This window comes from Mobula birostris, chromosome 23 (genome assembly GCF_030028105.1).
Source record: "Mobula birostris isolate sMobBir1 chromosome 23, sMobBir1.hap1, whole genome shotgun sequence".
Classification (NCBI taxonomy): Eukaryota; Metazoa; Chordata; class Chondrichthyes; order Myliobatiformes; family Myliobatidae; genus Mobula; species Mobula birostris.
Genome location: NC_092392.1, coordinates 27,175,532 through 27,199,559, shown reverse-complemented (window position 1 = coordinate 27,199,559; position 24,028 = coordinate 27,175,532). Strand labels below are relative to the sequence as shown.

The 24,028-nt window shown below is 44.6% G+C and overlaps 1 protein-coding gene across 2 annotated transcripts in view; it reads left to right on the top strand.

The window, feature by feature from the left end:
- LOC140186712 (semaphorin-3E-like) overlaps positions 1-24,028 on the top strand; it is a 374,748-nt gene that overhangs the window by 45,489 nt on the left and 305,231 nt on the right. For both annotated transcript variants that reach the window (XM_072241202.1, XM_072241201.1), the window contains exon 2: positions 18,055-18,215. In XM_072241202.1, coding sequence (XP_072097303.1) covers positions 18,055-18,215 — 161 coding nt within the window. The remainder of the gene's footprint in view (positions 1-18,054; positions 18,216-24,028) is intronic.

Below are 24,028 nucleotides of genomic sequence, written 5' to 3'. Positions count from 1 at the left end.
AATTCCCTATTATTGATGTATTGATATATATTTCATGTCATCAATATGTTGTATCTTTCATTGACAAGTGACGACCACTCACAAATATTATAAGAATCAGAATTGTAAAGCATGAAAACAGGCCTCTCAGCCCACTGTATCTATGACGACAATTGTACTAGCCCATTAACCAACAGTTGGTTCAGAGAAGCAGACAATCTCATTTGGTGAGCAATGTTTTGATTTGAAGAGTGATCTTTCAACAACTGAGGTTCATTTACCCACTGTATTCACCCAGTGAAATTATCAGTTCAAAAAGTATAGCTTTCTCAAGTACAGCTGTTCCGCTCCATTGAGATTAATAGAGTGGTAATCATGCCCAGAATGCAGGCATAGTAGCTCCACAAACACTCTGAGTAACCCTGTGGCAGGGTGCAGATGATAATACCCAGAAAACACATCATGTAATGGGAAATTCCACACTTGATCAAGTTGTAGAAATGCTAGTATTTCTCATAAATAATCCCTTTACTTTAACGTTATGAGGTAAGAGTGGGCAAGTACCTCACCCTCCAAGCATCACACGGATTTACATACCACTCATCAAGGCTGGTACATTGCACCTTGTTCAGGACCAGGGTTTGACTGAGAGAAGTTTCCGGATTTCTCTTTTGAACTCGCCATCATTAATCATCATCTGAGGAAAATCTAACCAAGCCTTTGAAGAACTGAATACTTTTCCTGTATTATTTTATTACAGACTTTTGCCACGGAGATTTTCTTTGGGACAATGTTAGTAGCTATTTCAACTAGCAAAAATCGGGCGGCTTGTGTAAAGTAACTCATTCCTGAAGGAGGAAGAACTAACCTTTTTCTTTCTCAACCAATATTAACAGGCTGCTCCTGCCTTATGTAAATTTAATTCATTTTTGAAGCTTCTGATTTATGATTTCAGTGATAATATTGCCAACCTTAAAATAAATTTTGCAGGATTTTTTGTATTAACTAATGTTAAAGGCTCATTGTGCACCTTCAAGAAATCAATCTTTTCAGTTCAGAAAGGAAAAAGAAGAGATTTGAAGTACCAAATCTGATCAGCTGTTTAAGTTACAAACACGAGAACATCTGCAGGTATTGGAAATCCAAAGCAACACACTGAAAATTCTGAAGGAACTCAGCAGGCCAGGCAACATCTGTGGAAAAGAGTAAACAGTCAATGTTTCAGGCAGGGACCCTTCTTCAAGACTAAGAAGAGGGGGAAGATGCCTGAATAAAAATGTAGGGGGGAGGAGAAAAAGGCTAGCTGGAAGGTGGTAGGTGAAGCCAGATGGGTGGGAAAGGACAAGGGCTGGAGAAGAAATCTGAAAGGAGAAGAGAGTGGGCAATAGGAGAAAGGGAAAGAGGGGACTGGGAGGGAAGTATTAGAGGTGAGAAGGTCAAAGGAAAGGGGGTGAATTTGTTTACTGGAAGGAGAAATTGATATTCATGTCATCAGGTTGAAGGGTGACCAGATGGAATATAAGGTACTGCTTCTCCACCCTGAGGGTGGCCCCATCTTAGCACATCGGAATGGGAATAGAGATTGGAATTAAAGTGTTTAGCCACTGGGAAGTCTCACTTGTGGTGGATGGTGCAGAGGTGCTTGATGAAGTGGTCCCCCAATTTACAACAGGTCTCACTAATGTGGAGGAGGCTTCATCGGGAGCCTTAGTTGCCTCAGTAACACACACAAAATGCCTCAGTGTGTGCTTACAGTCTGTTATAAACAATTAGGTACTACAGTAGTCTTTTCTGAAACCTGTTTTACACAGCCTGAACTGGGCAATAGATTGGCCCACATTTGCACATTGAACCATTCAGGGTGTTGCCAGTGTAACCACAGGGACTTAAAAATAGCTTCACCATTTAGCAGCCATGCATTGAAAAAATGTAAGGAATTTCTACAAAAAATTAATTCTAACTTTATGTGTATTGTGAGAATAGCTGAAATTTCATTAAAATGTGTAGATTGTGCATGTGGTTACATCTGTTTGTATTATGTAATTTGCTCCTATTCCTCAGGGACTGGCCTGGACTTTAGTCTCACTTCCTCATAGTCCTTCATGTAAAGGGTTGTAGGGAAAGGTTCAGATTGTATTCCTCAATAAAGAGAATGAAGGGAGATCAACTGAAATAAGATGAGATTTGATGGAGGTATACAAAAATATGAGGGATGTCGATAGGGTGAATACAAGCAGGCTTTTTCCACCAAGGTTGGGTGAGATTTGAAATCGACATCATTGGTAAAAGGTGAAAGGTGAAATGTTTAAGGGAAATCTTCACTTGGAGGATGTTGCAAATGTAGAACAAGCTGTCAGAGGAAGTGACGGATGCAGGTTCGGCATGGAGTAGATGGACTGAAGGGCCTGTTTCAGAGTCGTGGTGTTCTATGACCCTATTGTGTTGCTGGACTGATGTGGGAACAGAGTGAGTGAAGAAACAGCCAGAAGACAAAAGAATGACACCTCCACCATTCAGTGACTCTCTCACTCTCACTTCAAATGGAAGATGCAGATCTTTCAAATAGTTTGACATTATGTGGTGCTCCTCATAAATGGATTAACGTGAGTCAGAGAAAATATTTGCTAAAGGAATAAAAGGCTTTGAAACTGTGTAACAGATATAAATGATGTTGTAAAACAGAAATTGAAAATTAATATTGCCCAGTGCACACAGCTACATCATTAAGACTCCAGCTTTTTGAGAACAAGGCTTGTTTGGAGTTGGATTAAACATTAAAAATGGATTCAGAACTGGGATAATAGAGGAATGAGGGGGATATTTTCCACAGCTGGCGAGAGCGGTATTATTCTTTGAAGGAAAAGAAAGGTTAATCATACTACATTTAGGATCAAATTCTGTTGGTCGGCTTAGGAGCTGGATAGTAAAAATTATTAAAGGAAAATAAGCAGGAGTCCCTGTGATATGAAAGAGCTGTGCTACAGACAGGTCAAGTGGGGAGTTCCTGGAGGATGGCACAAGTTAAAATCCCAACCAAGCTGTGATAGAATTGTTACTTCTGTTGATCTTCTCAAAGGCTTTTGATAAGGCAGCTGGCGAGAGTTTTTCTTGCAATTGAAAGTGTATAATAGAGATTAGTTCTGGCATCATTACTTTTTGTTGCCCATATTAACAGTTCGGGTGTGCATGGAGAAGGTTCAATTACAAGTCTGAAGATGCTACAGAAAATTTAATGGTATTGTTGGTTGTGAGACCCATGTGTACTAAACACAGGGACATAGGAGCAGGCTTAGGTAGGCAACTTGGTCTGCATGAGTAGGCTGAGCTGAAGGCCCTACTTCCATACTGTATGACTATGTGATAGTCATATGACTCCTAGGTTAATGGTACGGGTCCATGGCCATCAAAAAGGTTGGGAACCCTTGCCTTATAATCTATGAGTCTTTGTAGATGAGGACCACACCATTTATCAGAACTTCTTCAGACCCTGATAATGAAAGCTAGGTCAAAGGAACAGTGGGATCTGTGTCTTGCTGCAGGCACTGTGTCCTCCTCAGGACTACATTTCCTATCAATCTATCAGTCTTCACATCAATAATCTTACATAGAGCTTGCTTGTCTCTTTCTCGGAGTCTCAGAGTTATCAATAGAAACTGTGAACAGCCAAGCTCCCAGCTCTAATCTTTGTGGGAACCTTCAAGAGAAAGCCTGAACCTTGAACATTACTCTTATCAAACTGTGTATTCTGTTGATTTACCAGTCCCCCCCATTTATGTCAAAGTCACTCAAAGCATCTGAATATAATAACCTTTTTGTCATAAAGGGGCATCATTGAGAGGACCCGAATGCAAGACACAGACACTGAAGTACTAGGAACAGTTCTTGACTAGAGAGCTGGGACAAGAACACAGACTTGGGCTAGGACATTGGCTAGGCAAGCAGGACCAGGACAAGGAACTGGGAACTAGGAGCCTGGGCTTGGACTCTTAGTCAGAGACTGGACAGGGACCCAGAACCTGGATCTTGACTCTGACTCAGACCCTGGATCGAGGTGAGGACATAACAAGGCTTGGGTCCTTCGAGGCGAGGACATGATGAGGCTTGGGTTCGGACTCTGAACCAGAGATTGGACAAGGACCCAGAACCTGGGTCTTGACTCGGGCTCGGACTCCAGAACTAGGCGAAGACTTGACGTGGTCTTGGGAGACAGGACTAGGCAAAGCTACAGAACAGAACGAGACACTCCTGGGCAAGACAAGGGAACTCCAGTAAAGGATGAGGGAACTCCAGCACAAACAAAGCATATGGACAGGAACCTCAGAACCTTGAACTTGGGACAACAGGAATGCAGAACACAGAGCCTTGGTCTTGGGGAGGACAGGAACACAGAGCCTTGGTCTAGAGCACGGGAACACAGAGCCTTGGACTTGAGACAGGAACATGGAACACAGAGCCAGGACCCCACCTTGAGAACAGGACATAGAGCCGGGACTCATACACAGAATGCTGAACATGACAATACAGTTCCCAACACTAGGTAGCAGCAAACAGCCAGACCTACCTAGCAAAGGCAGAACATAGAGACAGCTCCAGAAGGAAGGGGAAGGGAAGAAAACAGTCCAGTCTCAGGGTAACAGCAACAACAGCCTGGCTTACCCAACACAGGCAAGGACAGGAAGGGACATATCCAACCATAGGGTAACAGCAAGGATGGCCTGACTTACCCCACAGAGGCAAAAACAGGTTACTGACAAGACAAACCAGCAACCACACTCAATCCCAGGGCCACTTATATTCCCAGCCCCAAGACGAGCATCAGGTGCCTATGATTAAGCCCAACTGAAACAAGGGATAGCCGGAAGACCTGGAGTCCAGAGTCTATGGACCGGACCGTGACCCGGAACGTGGACTTCACGGACTGGACCATAACATTTCTGTGTGATGTTTCACTAAATGTGATTTGGAAATCTAAATATACTGTTTAGATAAGACTGTAATAAATGTGTTGAATTTCCTTTTCACAAACCTGTGCTATTTCAGCCTCATCATTTTAAATTTTTCAGATACATGAAGGAGAGTGAAATCTATTACTAAGTTAGATGATCAGCCTTGGTTTTGAACAGCAGCGTAAGGTCAATGGGCAGAATGGCCTCATCCTGCTCCCAATTTATGTTTCTCTGCAGTGCTCAGTTATCACTTCCTAACAAATTGATCCCATCATTTTCCTACTCATCATTTTGTCTGATCTATAATTCCCATTCTCTCTCTCCCTGTCATCCACTGAACCCCACCCTTCAAATTCCAGGGTATTGAAGTAACTGTCTCTGCAATCACCTCTCTCTGAAGCCAAGAATTTATGTCACCGGGCCAGGGCTTTTGTGGGCCTTCAACACTATTGGCTCATCTCACACTTTGGTTTTCTGATGTTACTTGTTTACCCACTTTTATTTTCAAACTTATGTAATGCCCTAATTCATAGTTTTTCCTGTTATGCTGTAGGTATTTCATATTGTGCTGTTCTGTGAGAGCAGCTTGTTTTCAGCTTACATTTGGGTTATTGTTAAAGATAAGAGAACAGGAGAAATGTCTGCCATCCAATTCGGATGGTCGAATTGAAGGGGAAGTTTTTCTGGTGAGGAACACTAAGGTTGGGCTTGGGGGTTTTATTTTGGTTTGAGAGAGATGAAGAAAGAAGAGATCACAGGATTTGACCCGGAGTGGGACCCTGATTCGACGAAGAGCAGGGTGAGATCGATTGAGGGTTGGTGACCTGGAGAAACTGTGAGCTCCAACTTGTACACATTAGACTGTTTCATAAAAATGGGCCCTTTTTTTTTGTACTTTTCTTTACTAACCCTTTAGTCAAATTAAGAATCATAAAGCTAAATCTTTTAATCGTATGCGAGGCATTGTCTGTCATTTTGTGGAACTCATTTGTAATGGGGTAACGAATTACACAGCTGGGGGTTTGGGCTGGGCTAGGCTAGCGCCTCAACCTCACACATTTAGCGGGGCTGGAGATTGTCTTCCCGAGCCTTAGGCAGCCGAGAAAACCAGGGTGTTTCACTTACATCACTGTTGCTTCACAGTTTTTAATTGAATTTAGCATTTTCCATGGAAAAATGATAATAATATGTTTGATATATCTCCTTATTCCACTTTGATAAGGTTCGTGTCTCGGTTGCTGAGGCAAACAGTTTACCTTTGCTTCTCTTTTCCTTTGGACACTGAATGGTTTAACATTACCTACTGCTTTCACCCCCCATGGCTACTGCAGACACCTCTTGCTCTTTTTTCACATCCTCCCAGCCATCGGCATCAAGAATGACAGGCAAACCGATCTCCCTCTCTCAAACATTAGTAGTTGATTGGTTCATTACTTGATCGACAGCAGTAAATAAAAAAGTTAGTGTTCGGTGGAGTGGCTATCTTGGAGGTGTTTTTTAATCATGATTATATATTTTGGGGGTGGGCTTGTGGAAAGCTTTGCTCAAGATGTTTTAGTGTGAAGAGGTGGAGTAACTGGCCCAGGTGTGGGGAGTGAGAGCAGCTCCTTTAAACAAAAGGCTCCAGTGAGAAGGTAAAAGTAGAGGTAAGGATTTATTTTGTGGCTGATCTTTGCTCCTTGATTCAGTATAGACAGGATGGTAGTCAAGACCATGGACTGCTCTTCCTGCAAGAGTCGGGAAGTCAGAGAAACTCGTGTGGCCTCCTGATAGACAGGGTCAAGGAACTGGAGGTACTCAGAAGCATCTGGGAAACTGAGGGCTTCATAGATGAGACTTTCACTGAGGTGGTCACACCCAGTGTATTGGCTTCAGATAGATTGGTGACCACCAGGAGAGGTACGGGGAGTGAGCAGTCAGTGCAGGGCTCCCCCGTGACCATTTCCCTCAACAACAAGTCCAACCCTTTGTATATTGCTGGGGTCGGGGTTGGGGTGACCGATCCTGGCATGGCACCAGCAGCCAGGTCAATGGCACCGTGGTCACACTGAGGCTCAGCTGGGAAGAGTAAAAGCCACGTATAGTGGTAGGATATTCCATAATTAGGGAGACGGACAGGAGACTTTGTGGCTGTGAAAGACACCACAGTGATGTGTTGCCCCTGCGTGCTAGGGTCAAAAATATGTCCGAGAGGCTGCAGAATATTCTCATGCAGCTGGAGATCATGGTATACATTGGTACCAACGACATAGGAAGAGGGTGGGAAGAGGTCATTTACAATGAGTATAGGGAGTTAGGGAAGAAGCTGAAAAACTGGACCTCAGAGGTGGCAATCTCTGCATTATTCCCAGTATCACATTCCATTCTGCTGGGGCAGAAGACTGTGTAACTGGTGCCAGGAAGAGGGATTCAGGTTCTTGACTCATTAGAATCTGTTCTGGGGCAGGGATAACCTGTTTAAGAGGGTTGGGTTGCACCTTAGCTGGAGGTGGGTACCAATATCCATTCACTGGTCCTACACGGGAGGGTTTGAACTAGTTTGGCAGGGGAATGGGAACCAGAGCACCAGCTCAGAAAGTGGAGGGACTGGCAGGAAGATAGATGTCACTACCAGTAAGAACAGGCGGGGATGAGGTAACAGATGCAATGTGATGGATGAAGGCAGATTCAGGGTGTGCAGTAAAAAGGTGAGTGCTCCTGCAGTGAACATGCTGACAAAGTGCTATCACTCATCCTGGAGGCATGTGGGTGTTGTTTAGCCATGTGGAGAATTGGAGCCACATTACATTTTAAGCTAACTGCACTTCTGTTGCTTTGTGCCCAACCACAGGAGGATGTACTTAGCTGAACTTCTGAACCACTCCAACTAAGATCAGGAGTTTGGTTGCCAATCTCCTTACCGCTGGCGTTCTTGCACATGGCTGGTTCTGGCTCTGCTCTCTGAGAGAGCAGAGACCCAGTCCCTCCAGCATTCCACCATGGTGAGGATTTCTGTGGGTTCCAGATCCGAGCTGCTTTCTGTTGGGTTAGAACCAAGGACAGAGACTCCTCTGAACAGAGGATTGAAGTCTTCAAGCACAGAAGCATATCAGACAAAAGCTCTCCAAACAAGTCATTACTGTACCCTGTATACACCAGAAAGGAGCAGAATGAGAACAATATAATATAATGGGCCACCATTCAGGGCCCCAGACAGTCCTTCCAGGTGAGGCGACACTTCACCTGTGAGTCGGCTGGGGTGATATACTGCGTCCGGTGCTCCTGATGTGGCCTTCTATATATTGGCGAGACCCGACGCAGACTGGGAGATCGTTTCACTGAACATCTACGCTCTGTCCACCAGAGAAAGCAGGATCTCCCAGTGGCCACACATTTTAATTCCACGTCCCATTCCCATTCTGATATGTCTATCCACGGCCTCCTCTACTGTAAAGATGAAGCCACACTCAGGTTGGAGGAACAAACCTTATATTCCGTCTGGGTAGCCTCCAAACTGATGGCATGAACATTGACTTCTCAAACTTCCGCTAATGCCCCACCTCCCCCTCGTACCTCATCAGTTATTTATTTACATACACACATTCTTTTTCTCTCTCTCCTTTTTCTCCCTCTGTCCCTCTCACTATACCCCTTGCCCATCCTCTGGGTTTCCCCCCCTCCCCCTTTTCTTTCTCCCTAGGCCTCCTGTCCCATGATCCTCTCATATCCCTTTTGCCAATCACCTGTCCAGCTCTTAGCTCCATCCCTCCCCCTCCTGTCTTCTCCTATCATTTTGGATCTCCCCCCTCCATCCCACTTCCAATCTCTTACTAGCTCTTCTTTCAGTTAGTCCTAACGAAGGGTCTCGGCCCGAAACGTCAACTGTACCTCTTCCTAGAGATGCTGCCTGGCCTGCTGCATTCACCAGCAACTTTGATGTATGTTGTTTGAATTTCCAGCATCTGCAGAATTCCTCGTGTTGGCGACAATATAATGGAAAATGACTTTGTAGCTGAATCCATCGGGAAGTTTGTGCATTTTTATAAAAGTTAACTAAAGAATCTGGCCTTAATGATCTCCCTTGACAACTCAAACACAGTGATTAACATAAATCTTACTTTCTTTTCCTTCCTGCTTCCACTGATGTTTTGAAGTTTTATCTTTGTAAACAGTAGGTGGTGCTGATGGTGTAGGTATAGTGGGAGTGATAGCCAGGCAACAGCACACTGCCAGCAGATTGCATTCCCGAAAATAGGAAGCTCGTCACCCAATCAGAGTTACACAGAACAGAACGGTCCCTTCGACCCAACCACCAAATACTGACCCAATTCTTTGCCCTGTCATTTGTTCTGCAGCTGAGGATGTCTTGGTGAAACAAGTGTATATCCAGATGAACATGTTGGGGTGTGCACAATGTGATGCAAAGAGAATTGTGTGCACCAGAGAGGGATGGGCTCACATCTCAAGCGGCGTGGCACCTAAATTGAAATGAATTGGTGTACTCATTACTGTAAATAGTAACTCACAGCCCATGTCTGTGTTTTGCTGCCCCATGCAGTTACATCATCTCAAACTACTGATGTAAGGAATGTGCTCAGTTCAACAAGGTTTCAGGAGAGGAAGTCAATAGATGTAGATGTATAAAGTTATACAACATGTCCATACTGAGCAGGATGTCTATCCATGCTCATCTTTTGCCTACCTTTGGCCCATATCGCTCGAGACCTTCTGTGCTTGTATAGCTGTAAAAATGTCTTTTAAACATTGTAAATGCACCCATCTTTATCACCTCTGGCAGTTTGTTACATATCCCCACCACACTCTGGGGGGGTGGGAGGGAGGGAAGAAGAGGTAAAGGCCCTTCAGGACCCTTGTAAATTCTACTCTCTTGCCTTAAACCTGCCTTCTGTCCCCTATTGTGGGAAAAGATGATGAGTATGCCCCTCATGAATTTTTTAAACCTCTAAGGTCACCTCTTAGCATCCTTTGCCCCAGGGAAAATGTCCCAGCCAATCCAGATATAAATCTCTCTTTTAATAACTCAAGTCCTCCAGTGCTGGTTATATCCTTTTTAATCTGTATCCTTTCTGGCTTAATGACACCTTTCCCATAGTGTGGTAACCAGAAATGCACACATACTCAAGTGTGACCTAATCAAGGTTTTGTCCAATTGTAACATGGCTTCCCAGATCCTTTATTCAATACTAGAGCCAATGAAAGCAAACATAGCAAGCACCTTCTTCACCAGCCTGTCTACCTATATTGCCACTTTCAGGGGAAGTATGTACCTGTACCCCTAGATCTCTCTCTTCAACACTCCCCAGAATCCTGCCTTTCACTGTCCTGACCTGCTTTCACTTCCTAAAATGAAACATGTCTGGATTAAATAGAACCTGCCATTTCTTGGCCCACTTCCCTAGTTAATCTAGATCCTCTGGTAACCTTGAACAAACATCTTTAATGTCACTGTGCCACAATTTTTGATGTCATTGACAAACTGTTTAAATATACCACCTATGTTCTCATCCAAACCAAGTGGACCCAGCACCTGATCCCTGTGATTACCAATGGACACAGACCACCAATCTGTAAAACATCCCTGTGCTACCATCCTCTGCTTCCTTCTTGCAAGCTAATTTTGTATCCATTAGGTTCACCCTGGATCCAAAGAGACAGTGCATTGCTAATGGCCAAACGCTTAACATGCTGATGGGCAGAGTCCATTGCTCTCTGAAAGTGGCTATACAGGTTGGTAGGGTGGTTGAGAATGCAAATAGCATGCTTGCCTTTATTAAGTGAAGCATTAAATTCAAAATTCAAGGAGTTATGTTGCAGCTTTATAAAACTAGTTAGGCTGCATCTGGAGTATTGCATACAGATCTTGTCACCCCATTTTAGAAGGATGTTGAGGCTTTGAAGAGGGTGCGGGAGAGGTTTACTAGGGTGCTCCCTGGATTAGAGGGTATGTGCTATAACAAGAGATTGGACAAACTTAGGTTTTCTCAGAGTATCAGAGGCTAAGGGGAGATTTGATAGAGGTTTATAATTTTATGAGAGGCATAGACAAAGTAACATAGAAACATAGAAAACCTGCAGCACAATACAGGCCCTTCGGCCCACAATGTTGTGCCGAACATGTCCCTACCTTAGAAATTACTAGGCTTACCCAAGCCCTCTATTTTTCTAAGCTCCATGTACCTATCCAATAGAAGGTCATTAGGAGGGAAAAGATTAACTATGAAAGGAAGCTAGCAAATAATATCAAAGAGGATACTAAAAGCTTTTTCAAGTATATAAAGAGTAAAAGACAGGTGAGAGTAGATATAGGACTGATAGAAAATGATGTTGGAGAAATTGTAATGGGAGATAAGGAGATGGCGAAGGAAATGAACGAGTATTTTGCATCAGTCTTCACTGAGGAAGTCATCAGCAGTATACCGTACACTCAAGGGTGGCAGGGAAGAGAAGTGTGCGCAGTCACAATTATGACAGAGAAAGTACTCAGGAAGATGAATAGTCTAAAGGTAGATAAATCTCCCGGACCAGATGGAATACACCCTCGTGTTCTGAAGGAAGTAGCTGTGGAGATTGGGGAGGCATTAGCGATGATCTTTCAAAAATCGATAGATTCTGGCATGGTTCCGGAGGACTGGAAAATTGCAAATGTCACTCCGCTATTTAAGAAGGGGGCAAGGAAGCAAAAAGGAAATTATAGGCCTATTAGCTTGACATCGGTGGTTGGGAAGTTGTTGGAGTCAATTGTCAAGGATGAGGTTATGGAGTACCTGGAGGCATATGACAAGATAGGCAGAACTCAGCATGGATTCCTTAAAGGAAATTCCTGCCTGATAAACCTATTACAATTTTTTGAGGAAATTACAAGTAGGCTAGACAAGGGAGATGCAGTGGATGTTGTATATTTGGATTTTCAGAAGGCCTTTGACAAGGTGCCACACATGAGGCTACTTAACAAGATAAGAGCCCATGGAATTATGGGAAAGTTACATACATGGATAGAGCTTTGGCTGTTTAGCAGGAAACAGAGAGTGGGAATAAAGGGATCCTATTCTGGTTGGCTGCTGGTTACCAGTGGTGTTCCACAGGGGTCCGTGTTGGGGCCGCTTCTTTTTACATTGAACATCAACGATTTGGATTATGGAATAGATGGCTTTGTGGCTAAGTTTGAAGATATGAAGATAGGTGGAGGGGCCGGTAGTGCTGAGGAAACGGAGAGTCTGCAGAGAGACTTGGATAGATTGGAAGAATGGGCAAAGAAGTGGCAAATGAAATACAATGTTGGAATGTGTATGGTTATGCACTTTGGCAGAAGAAATAAACAGGCAGACTATTATTTAAATGGGGAAAGAATTCAAAGTTCTGAGATGCAATGGGATTTGGGAGTCCTTGTACAGGATACCCTTAAGGTTAACCTCCAGGTTGAGTCAGTAGTGAAGAAGGCGAATGCAATGTTGGCATTCATTTCTAGAGGAATAGAGTATAGGAGCAGGGATGTGATGTTGAGGCTCTATAAGGCGCTGGAGAGACCTCACTTGGAGTACTGTGGGCAGTTTTGGTCTCCTTAATTAAGAAAGGATGTGCTGATATTGGAGAGGGTACAGAGAAGATTCACTAGAATGATTCCAGGAATGAGGGGGTTAACATATGAGGAACGTTTGTCTGCTCTTGGACTGTATTCCTTGGAGTTTAGAAGAATGAGGGGAGACCTCATAGAAACATTTCGAATGTTGAAAGGCATGGACAGAGTGGATGTGGCAAAGTTGTTTCCCATGATGGGGGAGTCTGGTATGAGAGGGCATGACTTAAGGATTGAAGGGTGCCCATTCAGAACAGAAATGCGAAGAGATTTTATTAGCCAGAGGGTGGTGAATCTATGGAATTTGTTGCCACGGGCAGCAGTGGAGGCCAAGTCATTAGGTGTATTTAAGGCAGAGATTGATAGGTATCTGAGTAGCCAGGGCATCAAAGATTATGGTGTGAAGGCGGGGGAGTGGGACTAACTGAGAGAATGGAGCAGCTCATGATAAAATTGCAGAGCAGACTCGATGGGCCGAATGGCCGACTTCTTCTCCTTTGTCTTATGGTCTTATGGTCAATAGTCTCTTAAAAAACCCTATCGTATCCACCCCCACCACTAATGCCGGCAGCCCATTCCACGCACTCACCACTCTCCGAGTAAAAAAACTTACCCCTGACATCTCCTCTGTACGTACTCCCCAGCACCTTAAACCTGTGTCCTCTTGTGGCAGCCAGGTGGCAATCTTGTGGCAAAAGTAGACAGGCAGTATCATTTTCCCAGGGTTGAAATGTCTAATACCAGATGGCGTGCATGTAAAGTGAGAGGAGGCCATTTCAAAGGAGAGGTGAGGGGCAAGTATTTTACACAGAGTGATGGGTGCCTGGGGCAGATACGTTATGGACTTTTAAGAGATGTTTAGATAGGCACATGAATATGAGGAAAATGGAAGGATATGGACATTGTGTAGGCATAAGGAATTAGTTTAGCTGGCCACTTGAACATGAATTTATTTGGTTTGGCACAACATTGTGGGCTAAAAGCCCTGTTCCTGTGATGTACTGTTCTACATTCTTCCCAGACCAGCCTACCATGTACTTCAGAATTTCTGAATAAAGATTAACTAGCTTCCTGAGGAAGCCAATTCCACCTCCCTTTCCCCTTGCCAAGAGCCTCCCCAGTCCCCTCCTTGATAATGTGTGAAATCATTTTACTTCAATCTACTTTGTTCAAGGCTTAGTTTACACACGTCTTGATATTTTTAATCTTATTCTCACATTACATGTTAGGTTTTAAACTGCAACTTCTTTGCCTGTGTTAAACAAATGTAAAGTGAAAGAGTGCTGGCTATAAAAGTGTTGGAGTATGTCCTACCCACTCAGTGCGGATCACCACTCACTGCCACGTGTACTGCACCAACTAGGTGGGGTTGGGACAGGCTGTTTGACAAAGGTCGGACCTGTTCCCCCAGACCAGAGGCAGTGCTCCGTTTGTCAGGACCTTTTACCGGCTGCCATCTAATCACAGCCCTGCCGGTCGTCCTGGATCGTGGTGAGCCAACTGCACCAGGATTCTGCCGCGGCAGAGGTGAGGTGCTTCAGCTGGGACTCCATGACTCGTGGCTCATGGGCCTCAGATCTACAGCCTCCACTCACTGCTTGGGGCTCGAGGAAGGGCAGAAGAAATTGGTTCAGGCCGGATCATCGGTATATCCATCCATCGTCGATCATCTTCTGTGCTTAGGTGGTTTCTTTAAATGTTATACTTCGATCAGGATCTCCCCACTGTGTAAACGAATCAGAACTGAGCTGTTGAAAAGTTATTCAAAATCAAAAATGTTATTTCTCTCTTTAGTCCACATCATTTTACTCCATGCTACAGTTCACTGCTTTATCCTGTACTCACAAATAAACCATAGGAATATCAACAACAATGCATCCTCTTTCGGTGCATCTTTTCTAGCCAGATGGGTCCCTTGTTGAAAGGTTTCTGTTTTATATGAAAGTAATGCCTGGATATACCAGTGTAGCATGGTCATGTAGCAGCTATTGTAACACTGTTACAGCACCTACAACTCGGGTTCAATTCAGTCACTGTCTTTTCTCCCCGTCACCGCATTGGTTTCCTCCGGGTTTTCTGGTTTCCTCCCACATTCCAAACACGCTAGGTTAGCGGTAATTGGTCACATGGGTGCAACGAGGCAGCACCTGGTCACTGGGCCGGAAAAGCCTGTTACTGTGCTATATCTCTTAATCAAAAAAATAAACTAAAAATATTTACGAGTCCCTACAAGTGATTGAGGGAAATGCTGTAGCAATGAAAGGTTTTAAATGCCCATGTTGTAGTTTAGTAAAGAGCGTAAAATGCAGAATTTTACAGTCTTAGAACTCACCAGCCCAAAAGATGTCAATAATCATACTCCTGTCACTTTCAGTGTAAATCTTACAGCCAAGACCAGTTATCACCAATTCTCTCTTCTTTACAGACAAGGAGCTGTTTCTGCAGTTAGACACAATGAAGTCTCACTGCAACTCACCTTCTGTGAAAGTCTTTTCCCCAATCCAGGCCATTTTTTTGCTTTGAGCAGACCCACATCAGATCCTCATACTATGCAGCAGACTTTCCACTGTGACTATTGTGTTTCTGCTGTGGTCCATGACGAGGATACCTTGCAAAAGCTAAACCCTAAAAACACTGGAACTCCGAAATAGAACAGAAATAGAGCAACACACATCAAGGTTGCTGGTGAACGCAGCAGGCCAGGCAGCATCTCTAGGAAGAGATCTTGACCTGAAACGTTGACTGTACCTCTTCCTAGAGATGCTGCCTGGCCTGCTGTGTTCACCAGCAACCTTGATGTGTGTTGCTTGAATTTCCAGCATCTGCAGAATTCCTCGTGTTTGCGTTTTTAGAAATAGAGCAAGGTAGGCTGCCTTGTTTTAGTTTCCTCCACTCAGGGGAAACACCCTCACTACCTCCTCCCTGTCAAACCCTTTGATGAGAGCATCATGTTCAGTTCTGATCACCTCGTTATAGGGAAGATGTGGAAGCTTTAGAGAGGGTGCAGAGGAGATTTACCCGCCTGGATTGGAGATCATGTTTTATGAAAAGTTGAATGAACTAGGGTTTTTCTCTTTGGAGCGCAGGAGGATGAGAAGTGGTCCAATAGTACCATGCAAGAGGCATAGATAAAGTGGGCAGCTGACTCCTTTTTCAGTATCGGGTAGTTGTCAGTGGTAGCGTTTTTACGCAAAGTAGCGGCTGCATGCAGCGCACTGCGGGGGGAGGGAATTGGAGCGTTAAGGACATTTCAGAGATTCAGGACTATTGGTGATAGGAAAATGGTGGGCTATGTAGGAGGGAAAGTTTAAAACATTATGGTTCGATGGGCCTGTACAGTGCTGTGCTATTCTGTGTTCTAGATAATCTCTCACGATTTCTAAACTCTAGAGAATACAGTCCTCATTGATACAAACTCTGTTCATGTAACAGAGCCTATTGTCGCTGGAACTAAGGTGCTGAATCTTTTCTGCACTCCCTCTGACAGATGCATGTCCCTCTCTGCACTCCCTCTGACGGGTGCACGTCCTCTCTTTCTCACCCAGAGAGTGGTGGACATATGGAATACTCTGCCCCAGAAGGCTGTGGAGGCCAGGTCTCTGGATGCTTTCAAGAAAGAGATGGATAGAGCTCTTAAAGATAGCAGAATAAAAGGTTATGGGGATAAGGCAGGAACTGGATACTGATTGTGGATGATCAGCCATGATCACAGTGAATGGCAGTGCTGGCTCAAAGGGCTGAATGGCCTACTCCTGCACCTATTGTCTATTGTTTCCACACTCCCTCTGACGGGTACACATCTCTCCACACTCCCTCTGATGGGTACACATCCTCTCCACACTCCCTCTGATGGGTACACATCCTCTCCACACTCCCTCTGACGGGCACACGTCCTCTCTGCACTCCCTCTGACGGGCACACGTCCTCTCTGCCCTCTGACGGGTGCACGTCCTCTCCACACTCCCTCTGATGGGTGCACATCCTCTCTGCCCTCCCTCTGACGGGCGCACGTCCTTCTCTGCACTCCCTCTGACGGGCGCACGTCCTTCTCTGCACTCCCTCTGACGGGCGCACGTCCTCTCCGCACTCCCTCTGACGGGTACACATCCTCTCTGCCCTCTGACAGGTGCACATCCTCTCTGCCCTCTGACGGGCGCACATCCTCTCTGCCCTCTGACGGGTACACGTCCCTCTCCACACTCCCTCTGACGGGCGCACATCCTCTCTGCACTCCCTCTGACGGGCACGTGTTTGCTAGGGTAAAGATGGCAGCACTTCCAGTGAAATGTCAGTACAGATGCAGTAAATCAGACAATCTGGAAACTGCAAGCTCGTCAGCTTGCTTCTGTGGAAAGAGAGACAATTCAGGTCAGAACAGGGGGCATGTGGAGGGGGCAGAGCAAAGCTCTGGAGGGTAGGGTCAGTGAGGGCTGTGCTCACAGTTAGGAAGAAAGGAGGTGGCAGGGTGCAGGAGAGGATTGAAGACAGGAGTGAGGGTGCGGAAGGGTTGGTCTCTGAACTTTTGGGGCAGCGAGTGTACAAGGGTAACAGGTCAATGGAGTGTGGTGGTAGGAGACATAGAAGTGAGAATAAGGCAGGGGGTAAAGATTCTGTGTTTGAGACACACGTGTGCCTGTACACATGTATCTGTGTGATATATGCACTCACCTGTCCACCTGTGTGCGAGCATTCGTGCCCATGCATCACAGAGCAAAATGAGAAATAGAAATTGCGCGATCTTCCCTGGTGATGCATTTGTCTCTTCTCGTGATAAGTTTGGATTTTTGAGTACTTTGAAGAATGGTTGCTTCCTTAAACCTTGAAGCAGCTCCCTCTGGAATTAATGACGTGCTGAACAAGATAGGGACATTTTATCTGAGCTAGAACCTTTGTGTTGGAGAAATCGTTATTAAAGAACCATCGACCACCCTGCTCATGCACTCAGATCTCCTCCTTATAAAGAATGAACCATGACCGGCCTCTCTCGATCCAGTGGCGAGCTATATATCAGCCGGCTGGACAGAACACAAAAGAACATCACAAAAATAAAGCCTATGTGGTGTAAGCAAGCAAACAGTTCCAGAAAATATTGGGCACACTCTGCAGGTTAAGCAGAAGCTTGAAAGGAGAGATAGACTGAGCATTCTATCTTGAAGTATATAAATCCTAACACAGGCTCTTTGAGCTGAAAGATTCCATCTGTTCCTCCTTCCACCGACGTTGCTTGATTTGCTCAGTGTCTCCAGCATTTTAACATCAGGTCAGCAGTATTGAAATTTCTTTTACAAGTAATTCTGAAATAATTTATGCAATTTCTTTCAGAAAAAAATTTATACACCGCTAATGATCCCTTTGTCTCGGGTAAGCAGTCCCATAAAATTCACAAGGACCCCTTGCAACGAATGGATGTAGGACACCCAGTGAATGTCAGTTGCATTGGAAATCCGTGGTTTCCCCTAACCCGTGGGATCTTGGGCATGGAGCTGGTGTCTGTGCTGTGGAGACTGTTCTCTCAAGGTCAGGGGTGTCCACTCTCAGTCTTTGCTTCTTTTCCAGAGTTGTGGGAGTTGAACAGGACCCGGGTGTTCCAGGGCTCCCGGCGAATGGCAGACCTGCAGACTATGCTGCTGGATGAATACCAGGAGCAGCTCTTCCTCGGCGGCCGAGATCTCCTCTGCTCACTCAGCCTGGATCGCATTGATGAGGGTTATCGAGAGGTGAGGCAGGTCTGGCGGGGAGGAGGGGAGGTGCTCTCCCTCTCACAGCGGATTCCCTCATTGATCCCTTTGCAGAAGCATGGACCTCATTTCCCCCTTTGAGACACCTTCACAGTTTGGAAAACAGTGGTTAACATTGCAAGCCGTAAGGTAGTCCAATAGTTTATGTATTTGAGTTGGAAATTATCTGTTTAGTGGGCTGCATAACTTCAGTTATAAGGGGTACATTCCTTCACACACTTTGCGCTATTCATATGCACACATCCCGCCAACACAATGTATAACCTACATGCAAACAATGATGATTTAATGCCATCAGTCGAGAAACCCATTTGAATCCAAAACTGCCTTGGTGATAGGAGTCTTGTGTTGTGAGTAGACCCTGTCACTGAAAATAAACACAAGATTCTGCAAGTGCTGGAAATCCAGAGCAACATATACAAAACGCTAGAGGAACTTAGCAAGTCAGGCAGCATCTATCAAGAGGAATAAACAGTCAACTTTTTCAGGCTGAAGCTCTCCATCAAGACTATCCCCAAGAATCCGTTCCAAAAGTTGCCCTATCTCAGATAAGAGACTCATCAGCCTATAATTTCCTGGATTACCTTTATTGCCTTCTTTAAACAAAGGACAACATTGTCTACTCTCCAACCCTCTGAGAACTCACCTGTAGCTAAAGAGGATACAAAGGTCTTTGTCAATCTCATGCTGGCTTCTCTCAAACACCTGGGATAAGTCCTGCAGAAATGTCCTCCTTAATGTTCTTCGATAGACCGAACATCACCACCTTGACCCTAACATGCCTTTTGATGTCGGCATGTCCCACACTGATCTCACTGTCCTCCATGTTTTTCCCCTACAGACAGAAACGAAGGATCACTTTCATGGGGTTATTCTACTGGTGTCCAAGTAGTCAGTGGGATTTGGAAGAGCAAATATTGAGATAACGAGCAGCAGGATATAAACTCACTGGGTTGTAGTTGTGGGGGAAGTTAACTTTCCCAATGTTGATTAGGATTTCCTTTGTGTAAGGAGCTTGCATAGGCCGGCATTTGTTAATTACAGGAAGTGCTTTTAGAACAGCAGAGTCCTGTACTCAACCTCGGGTCAGAGAATCAGAATGGACAAGTAGTGGAAGAGTCTAAGAACGAACCCTTTGTGAACAGTGGCCATCCTCCAGTCAGCTTTAGTGTGGTCATGGCAAAGGCTAAGATTGCAACTTGACTTCATGTCTTAAATTAAACTTAATTTTCCGCTTTTCAGCCCAGTTTTGCGTCTTGAGATGAGGGGGAGAGATATTTCAAGGGGACCTGGGTGTAAATTTTTTAAGCGCTCAACTGGAATGAGTTGCCTGATGAAGTGGTCAAGTTGTAGATTCATGTAGCAATTCATCCATGCCGACTGTGTTTGCCCATTAACTTAGTACAGGTCGACCTTCACTAATCCGACTACCTCTAATCCAGTTCCTTCGATAATCTGGCACTGATTATGCTTAATGTGATCCTTCTGTTATTCGCCATTTTCACTAATCTGGCACTCCTCAGGTCCTAATGGTACCAGATTAGTGAAGGTCAACCTGTACCATGCTTGGCCCGTGGCCCCCTACACTTCTCCCATCCATGTACTTATCCAGATGGCTTTTAAATGTTCCTAATGTATCTGCTTCAACCACTATTTCCGGCAGTTCATTCCAAATTCACACTACCCTTTGCATAAAGAAGCTGCTCCACTGTCCCTTTTAAGTTTCTCAACTCTGATCTTAAACCTCTGCCCTCTTTATACCCCTCTATGATCTTGTAAACCTCTATGTCATCACCACTCTGGTCTATCCTGATAGAGGGAGTACAAAAAGAATTTAGGCAGGTACTCGGATTGGAAATGCACAGAATGATGCAGACCTAATTGCAGGTGATGGGATTAGTGAAGGTAGTGTGGACCAGATGAGCTGGAGGGGTGGAGGGGCCTGTTTCTGTGCTGTACTATTCTATATACTATTTTATTTTGTTTCAGAAACATTCCAGCTCCCTTATGAACGATGTGATTGTATCCAACCCCACTCTCCCCACAGCACTCAACTACTCCTCCACACAGCAAACCTTTTCCTCGTGTCTCTTTTGATTCCTTTGCCAAACATCTTCTTCCTGCTTCTACAACCTTCTTTCAAGAGGAACAATTTCTCTCTCTAATCTGTAGACATCTTTCATAAGTGCCTCTAACAACCTCCTCTGTTCCAACACAACCCAACATCTCCCATATATCTGCAGAACTAAAGTCCCTCAGCCCTGCGATCATTTCAAGAACTCTCTTCTGCTTCCTCTCCAAAGCCTCACATCGTAGCTGAAGACAAGTGGAACTTCTAGCTGGCAGGTGCTCCTCTCCCTTTGACTCCATACTACATGCAGTTTGTGACAGACGTTACCTCTGAGGTCAGCTACAACTGCACTGCTGTTTCCTGATTCCCCAGAACGATGTGCCTGCAAACACAGCTTTAAGCTGCAGAACATTTCTTATCAATACACTCTGCTGGAAAAGGAATTGTAAACTTAAAATGTTTATTTAATCTATTTCCCCGGTGAAAGTGAAGAAACTGAATAAGCAGCAGACTATCTCACAGCCTTGCCAACTTTCTTTCCTCAACTCACACCATCGAGAATAAAGTTCTGCGAGCTAATTCAATATCAGTTTGAAAGAGTGCAGAGAACGTCTACATGGCTGGTGCCAGGATTTGAGAACCTGAGATGTAGGGAAAGGTTGCATACTTTAGGACTTCACTTTCTGGAGCCGAGGAGAAAGAGCAGAGATTTGACAGAGGTATACAAAACTATGAGGTGTATAGATAGGGTAAATGCAAGCAGGCATTTTCCACTGAGGTTGGGTGAGACTAGGACTACAAGTCATGGGTTAAGGGTGAAAGGTGATATATTTAAGGAGAACCTGAGGGGGATCTTCTTCACTCAGAAGGTAGTGAGAGTGTGGAACAAGCTACCAGCAGACATGGTGGATGTGAATTTGATCGCAACACTTAAGAGGGGCAGCTACATGGGTGGGAGAGGTATGAAGGGCTGAGATCCAGCTGTTGGTCAATGGGACTAGGCAGAATAATAATTAAGTACAGACTAGATGGACTGAATGGCCTGTTTCTGAGCTGCAATGCTCTATCAGTCTAATTTTATGACAGAGTCCATTGAAAATGTCATACCTCAATGCTGGAAAGTGATCGGACATTTTCTGAGACCAAGGTAAGTAAATGTTGTACAGATACAGGTCACCGAAGACCTGGTGTAAAATGAACAGTCTTGAGGGACTGAATGGCCTTTTCCTTTAGTTAGGTTTCAGTTTATTTTCTGCATTGTGGGACTTTAATTACCGCGTTACAGTGATGACTCAGTACTGGGAGCAGTGATTGACGATGAACTGATTTGGTTCACTGAGGACATGAAAAGGTTTCCATCAGTGAAACAAGATCACTGGTAGGTGGGAACTGCAGGATAATGGGTCTGCTGGGAGAGCGGCCAGAATCAGTTTTAGAACAAGGAACTCACGTGTAAAATTAGCGTCTTCAACATAAAGGCAATTACACAGATATGAAGTGGAAGAGATTAGATTAAAGATCAGTGCAAGGCCTTTAAATATTTCATAATTCTGAAAGAATAACCATTTGATTAAGAAATATGGGCTCCACAAAAGATGAGATATATCTGTGGTTTAGTGATAAAAATGGGCAGCAAGATAAAGTTAAAAATTGTGGTGAATAGCAATCAGCCTGAGAAACCAACCAAAGACACCGGAAAATCAGAATCGCAAACAACAGGAATTCTGCAGATGCTGGAAATTCAAGCAACGCACATAAAAGTTGCAGGTGAACGCAGCAGGCCAGGCAGCATCTCTAGGAAGAGGTACAGTCGACATTTCAGGCCGAGACCCCTCATCAGGACTAACTGAAGGAAGAGTTAGTAAGAGATTTGAAAGTGGGAGGGGGAGGGGGAGATCCAAAATGATAGGGGAAGACAGGAGGAGGTTAACCGCTAATGCCCCACCTCCCCCTCGTACCCCATCTGTTACTTATTTTTATGCACACATTCTTTCTCTCACTCTCCTTTTTCTCCCTCTGTCCCTCTGAATATACCTCTTGCCCATCCTCTGGGTCCCCCCCCCTTGTCTTTCTTCCCAGACCTCCTGTCCCATGATCCTCTCGTATCCCCTTTTGCCTATCACCTGTCCAGTTCTTGGCTCCATCCCTCCTCTTCCTGTCTTCTCCTATCATTTTGGATCTCCCCCTCCCCCTCCCACTTTCAATTCTCTTACTAACTCTTCCTTCAGTTAGTCCTGACGAAGGGTCTCGGCCTGAAACGTCGACTGTACCTCTTCCTAGAGATGCTGCCTGGCCTGCTGCGTTCACCAGCAACTTTTATGTGTGTTGCTGGAAAATCAGAATTATGTTTTTGATCGCTGACTTACGGGATGTGAAATTTGTGATGTTGTGGGAACAATTCACTTTAAAGGTATAAATATCTGTAAATTGCAAAATATAGTTCCAATAAAGGAGAAATGCCCTAGTGTTTATGGGTCACCGGCTAATCAGAAATCTAACGGCAGAGGCAAAGAAGCAGGAAGAGCCTCCTCCCGGAGGTAGTAATGTGAAGAGGGTTGCTCTGGATGGTGAGGGTATTTAGTTATGGATGCTGCCTTCTTGAGGCATCACATTCTGAAGACGTCCTCAGGGGTGGGGAAGGTTGTACCCATGATGGAGCTCACTGAATCCACAGCCCTTTGCAGCCTCTGGCGATCCTGTGCGTTGGAACCTCCATACCAGTGGGTGCTGCAACCTGTCAGAATTCTCCCCACCTGTAGAAACCTGTGAGAATCCTTGGTGACATACCAGATCTTCTCAAACTGCTACTGAAGTAGAATTGCAGGCACGCCTCCTTCATCATGAAGGAGGAGAAAATGGAACAAAGGAATGAAAAAGTTTGCAGATCTTGTACTAGTGCACAATAAGGAAGAAAGTAGCAAAGGTTCGTAGCTGTGAAGCTGAGTCAGGGAAACTATCATCAGGGAATAAGGAAATCAAGTCAGAGAGTCAGAAATGTACAGCACAGAAACAGGCCCTTCAGCCCACCTACCATGCCAAACCATTTAAACTGCCTACTCCAGAAGTTAAATAAATAATTTATATCAGATTTCATAGCCAAAGACATAAAAGGCATGACAGAAACCAGCACTCAACAGAAGGAGGAATCTGGGTCAAAATCCACTATAGACCCTTCTAGTAAGATGGTAAGTGGCAACTCTTTGCATGAAGCTCCAATGAAAATTATTAAATATTCCCATTTAGGATTATGACAGCTGGAATCCACAGTCATGAAAAATTGTTTTTTTATATATACTTATTGTGATTTATAGCTTTTATTATAATGTATTGCATTGTACTGCTGCTGCAAAACAACAAATTTCACAACATATGCCAACGATATTAAACCTGATTCTGATTCTGAAAAATTCTACATAAAAGTACTGACCAGTTTTACTGAAACCAAGAAACACGCTGGTGGAGGAAGTCAGCAGATGTGAAGGGAAATGGACAGTCAATGCTTTGAGTTCAGACCCTTCACCTGGCATGAAAGATAGGAAAGATAGAGGGGAGGTGGTCAGCTTACAAAGGTAAGTAGCAGGAATGGGCCAAGATTTGGCAGGTGATGGGTGGATCCAGGTGAAGTGAGGTGATAGGGGAGGGGGAAAGGGAATCACGACAGAGGTTGGGAGGTGATAGGGTATCCAGGAAAGGAGGGATGACAGGCAGACTGGGAAGGAGA